This window comes from Oryzias melastigma, linkage group LG9 (assembly GCF_002922805.2).
Source record: "Oryzias melastigma strain HK-1 linkage group LG9, ASM292280v2, whole genome shotgun sequence".
Taxonomy (NCBI): Eukaryota; Metazoa; Chordata; class Actinopteri; order Beloniformes; family Adrianichthyidae; genus Oryzias; species Oryzias melastigma.
Window position 1 is genome coordinate 7,840,266 of NC_050520.1, and position 4,896 is coordinate 7,845,161.

General features: G+C 35.9%; 1 protein-coding gene across 2 annotated transcripts in view; it reads left to right on the forward strand.

Annotated features, from left to right (window-relative positions):
- The first annotated feature begins 1,447 nt into the window (after positions 1-1,447).
- The window catches only part of msh3 (mutS homolog 3 (E. coli)), a 50,691-nt gene continuing 47,242 nt past the window's right edge, over positions 1,448-4,896 (forward strand). The window contains exons 1-4 of one of the 2 annotated variants that reach the window (XM_024276196.2): positions 1,448-2,029; positions 2,106-2,196; positions 2,305-2,573; positions 4,576-4,794. In XM_024276196.2, coding sequence (XP_024131964.1) covers positions 1,937-2,029; positions 2,106-2,196; positions 2,305-2,573; positions 4,576-4,794 — 672 coding nt within the window. In that variant the 5' untranslated portion in view covers positions 1,448-1,936. Of the gene's footprint in view, positions 2,030-2,102; positions 2,197-2,304; positions 2,574-4,575; positions 4,795-4,896 lie in introns of both variants that reach the window. The other variant, XM_024276193.2, reaches the window with a different exon arrangement.

Sequence of the window (4,896 nt, forward strand, 5' to 3'; positions counted from 1 at the left end):
ACCTGAAACTCTTCATCCAGTTCAATCCGGTTTCTCCTCCTTCTCCCTGCCAGTCCGTCTGCCGTCCTCAGTGGCATTAAACCCACTCCTGAGTTTCATTAACTTAACCCATTGCTTTAAAAAAAAAAAAAAAAAATGTCATTTCCAATAGCTGAGCAAACAGATAGGAGGTGAAGTTTTCTTGTGTTGGACATATTTTAATGTTAAAACAGGATGTTATGGATCCTCTGACACACAATGTGTATATTTGTATAAATCCATTCTGTAATGAAGGGCAAACTTTATTTATATTGGTTATATTTGTATTCTTTTTTTATTTGACTGGACGGAAAAGACAACAAGGGAAAAAGAGAGAGAGAGATGTTGGGGAGAGGTGTATAAATGAAACAGAGGAAGAGAGGATAAAAGGAAATTGGAAGATGATTACTGAAGTGTGTGTGTGTAGGGGGGTAAGCAGCAAGTTGGAGGACTATCATCATTTTTTTTTTTTGACTTGTCCTGTCCAACAGCTGAGGAAACAGATACGAGTTGAGAGCCTTGTGTTGGACAGATGTCACTGTCACAACAGGGTTTTACTGAGTATAAACCGGAAGACCGGAAGCGTTAAGGGTCTTGCCCATAGACTGTTATTCTTATATACAGTCTATGGTCTTGCCCAAGGACCCTCACTGGATTAAGATAATTAGCTCACAGTTATGTTAATTTCCCCATCAATTGCTCATTGTCCTCTCTGGGTATCAACTGAGATTTGACCTGTCGTTTCCATATATATATATATTCTGCTCACAAAAATTACAGAAACACTTTTTTATTGGGCTTGGCATGAATTGAATTAAACCTGTTTGATAATTTTCTTGTTGGTTAAGCAGCTGAGGGCCTCGTCAATCAATTTCAGCTGTATTGGTGATCATGGAATTAACAACAGGTGCACTTCAGTGGCAACAATTAGAAAACCCTCAACCCAGATGTAACCCTGGTGTTACATCTGGAGGTAATTTCAAGTTTCTCCCTCTTGAACTTTTTTGGCTGGTATTCCAGTCGTGCTGATTTTGGCTTGATAATTATCTCTACTGGCAGTATGAGGCGATTCCTTAACCCTACAGAAGTTGCACAGGTTGTCCAACTTCTCCAGGATGGCACATCCACACGTTGTTTTTTCCCCAATGTTTGTAATAAGTGTTGCTTCTGTCAGGAAGATGGAGAGTATTGAACATGTTTTTGTGGATTGTTCTGTTGTGCCTGTGTTATGGAAGGACGTGCAACTTTATCTAACGAGCATGTTTGGAAAAAATGTTTATTTATCTAAGCACATGATTTTATTTATGTTTGATGATTCAATGAAACATATATAATTTACCTTATTATAATTTTGGTAAAATATTATATTCAGAAGAAAAATGGTCAGGAAAAAAATTTCTTTTAAATAATTTTAAGGAAAAGGATCTTAAATTATATTTAGCCTCTATAGAAAAATTAAAACTATGTAATAAGAAATTAACAAATACAATTAGATTATTAAAACTTTTTTAGATTTATTGCTTCTGATTGAGCTGACCCGGTACTCGTTTTCTTTTTTTTCCTTTGTTGATTATATATGTTTTACATTATACATTTTTTTGCGTGTTTTTGAATTGTAATTGAGTATTGTATTGGATATTGTATTGACAACAACAATAATAGTAATAATAAAAAAAAAAAACAAACACACAGCCATAGACTGTATATAAAATAATTATATTATAATTATTTTTACAGTCTATGCACACAGCTGATACATGTGACTGTCGCATGTCTATCACGTCACCACACGCGCCACTTTGTTTTGAAAGAAAGCCGGGCAGAGGTTGAGCTAATTCATTTTACGCTAGTCTTTAATCAGGACACCGATGTCTTGTAACGTTTTCATGATGACATTGCCATAAATTTAAACGAAATTATGCCGAAAGTAAAGAAGTCCAGCTCTGTTCAGACCTCCATTAGCAGATATTTTGGAGGAAAAAGCAACAGCTTTCAACTTCTTGGAGGAGATGTGAGCCGTCGTCTTTCATTGGTTATTTACTCAATGGAAGCATTTCTCTCTCTAAAATGATTTTATTTTGTAGCAGAAACTTCTCTCTGTCGAAGAACTGCCGGCAAAACGAGCAAGGCTTTCTCAGCAGGAAGAACTGGACTGTGAGCCTCCATGTTCTCAGAAAGGTTAGTAAGCTGAGCTGTTCAAAAGCCCAGAATCCTTTGCAGCTCTAAGCACCAGCTATTTCTAGCTTCCTAGAGTTTCCTCTCCCTTCTTTTTTTTCTTCTTTCCAGAGCCAAAAGTCACTACCCATAGACGTGGAGGCACCTTATGTTCATCCACATTAGAAAAGCTAAAAGGCTTCACCTCTGTGGCCAAACACAGCATCAACAATAGTAACACCCATGAAGACACAGAGGAAAATACCCCTAGCAGTAACATCAGTCAAAGGCAAGGAGGTATGCCTCCACGTGAAGCCTCTGATCAACTCAAGTTCACTAAAGTATTGCAAAAACCACAGGAGTGTGAGGATGAAGAAAGAAAAGAAGATGCACCTGATCAGGTACCATGTAAACAAATCTTCTCCATCCTGTGTGTTTACTGGTGTAGCAACATGTGTCAAAATGACATAAAAAGCTGAATGAAAACAGATTTCCTTGATTTTCTGCATCATTGCACCATGAAGTGTTGTGGAGGAGTACACTGAAGTTGTTACACAAAGTGTATTCTGACCAAAAAAATATATATTTAAATTAATGAATGTTTTTGTTTGTGCTTTCATTCTGGACTTGCTGTCCAATCAATCAGAAAAACTCACTCAAATTCAATACATTAAAAGAGACAGTGAGAGGAGCACATAAAATAAAATTGTAGAAAACTTTACCTAAAAAGATAGGAATAATAAGGCAGAAATAAACGTATTCAATAAATAAAAAAATGCAATAACTAGTAATTAACATTACATAAAATACTTTTATTGAAACCACAGAGTATAAGTTAGCTAAAAGGACAGATTTAAGACACTTCTTACAGGGTTTTCACAAATCAGATTGAAGGTGAATAGCACTAAGCATGATATTAATAACAGACAAGATAAGAGTATTTTCGGATTTATTTAAACCTACAGGTAAATTTGAAGGTGTGAAGTGAGGCTTGTAGTGTTAATTCTGGAAGAACCAAACTATTTTCTTTCACTCATCAAACTTTACTTTTGTAAAATCATTCCTTGCGCATCATTGTGTCTGCAGCTGCAGCTTCCTCCTCCTCCTAGCACTTTTTTATTGTTTGCCTAAACATGAGCTGTGTACAGAGGAGCACAGAATGCTGCAAATAGAGCCACCTTAACTTCCTTTGTGTATGAGCCAAACTTCCGTGTGTGTTGTTTTAGTTAACATTTTGAATTGTCATTTTACATGAACAGAGCATTTTTTTACTGGAAAAATCAATATATTCATCTAAACATTTAAAGTACGTCAAAAAATGTGCTTTACTTTGACAGACCCTGAAGAGTTTTTTTTGGTTTTGGACAACAATCTATAATGAATGCCCCTAACAACTGAAAAAATCTCACAAAGACCCCAGGAGTTAAAGTAATCTGGGATTTGTTTATAGAAAAAAACACACACATTTTTACACAAAAATAACCAAATCACAAGGATCTAAGCCTGTATAAACTCAGGAAATGTCAGCTCTGTTAGTGCCAGCTTGGAAGATATTTAGTATTTCAGTATTTAGATGCTGTCCTGGAGATCCTCGCTCAATTGGGTGCTCTGGACAATTTGGCACAAATCTGCAAGGAAAAATGGCTGAAGAAAAGAAAGACAGATAACCTCTCACTTCAACAAAAAATATAAAAATGAGAAGAGACAGAAAATGCAATTGTTACAACTGGGTCTAGACCTGGGGTCTGCAACCTTTTTTTTTTTTTTTACTAAAAGTGCTATTTGGGACAGTTTCTTCCTGACCAAAACCCTGCAAGCACCACAAGTCCCCTTTTACCATTTAAAAAATTTGCTTTTTCATATTTTTGTGACCATTAAAATATTCATTTAAAAAATGTGGCTTTAAAAATATTTACAAAACAGTGATATTTTTCTATTTGTTGCAAATTTAAATTATTTAAATTTGACAGCAGTTTGTACAGGTTCCTTTCAAAATAAAGTACACACCATGTAAAATATGATCCTCCTGATGCAGAAGATTTACTTGAAATAAAAATGCAAGAAAGTCCAGCAGAATTTTGCAGAAAGAAATTTTTTTATGGTATAGGCTCTTAATCATTGACCCTAAAGTCATTGCTGAACGGAAGCTGCAAGTTCATTTCTTTTAAACATGCTGCATTTGCCCATATTTTGATTTCAGATTCACAGTTATCGAAACATTTTCTCTTTATTTGACATTTTCTGCAAAATATATAGTAAAAGCTTTTTCTGCTTCGAGTCAGATTCTTTTGACTTTAAGTTTGAATATTACAAGATATTGAACTAGGAAGTGAATACTTTAAAAATGGATGTGTGTCACTCATATGATGGATAAAACACTGATAATTGAAATTTTCATTGCAGAGATCTTGCCTGTCTCCGTTTGCAAAGTCAGGAGGAGCAAAAGGAGAGAAGGGTGCAGAGTTGGGTTCCCGCTCATCTTCCAGTGCCCCTTCAAAATGCTCAAAGAGTTCTTACACTCCACTAGAGCAGCAGGTCGTCCAACTCAAACAGCAGCATAAAGATGCTTTGCTGGCTGTAGAGTGTGGTTACAAGTATAGGTTTTTTGGAGACGATGCTGAGGTGAGAACTGAGGTCTCCATGGTAATAACGTACTTTCCTGAGTATAAGTCGCAGTCTCATAGTTTAGCCAGGGGTGCAACTTACTCAGGAGCGACTTATTTG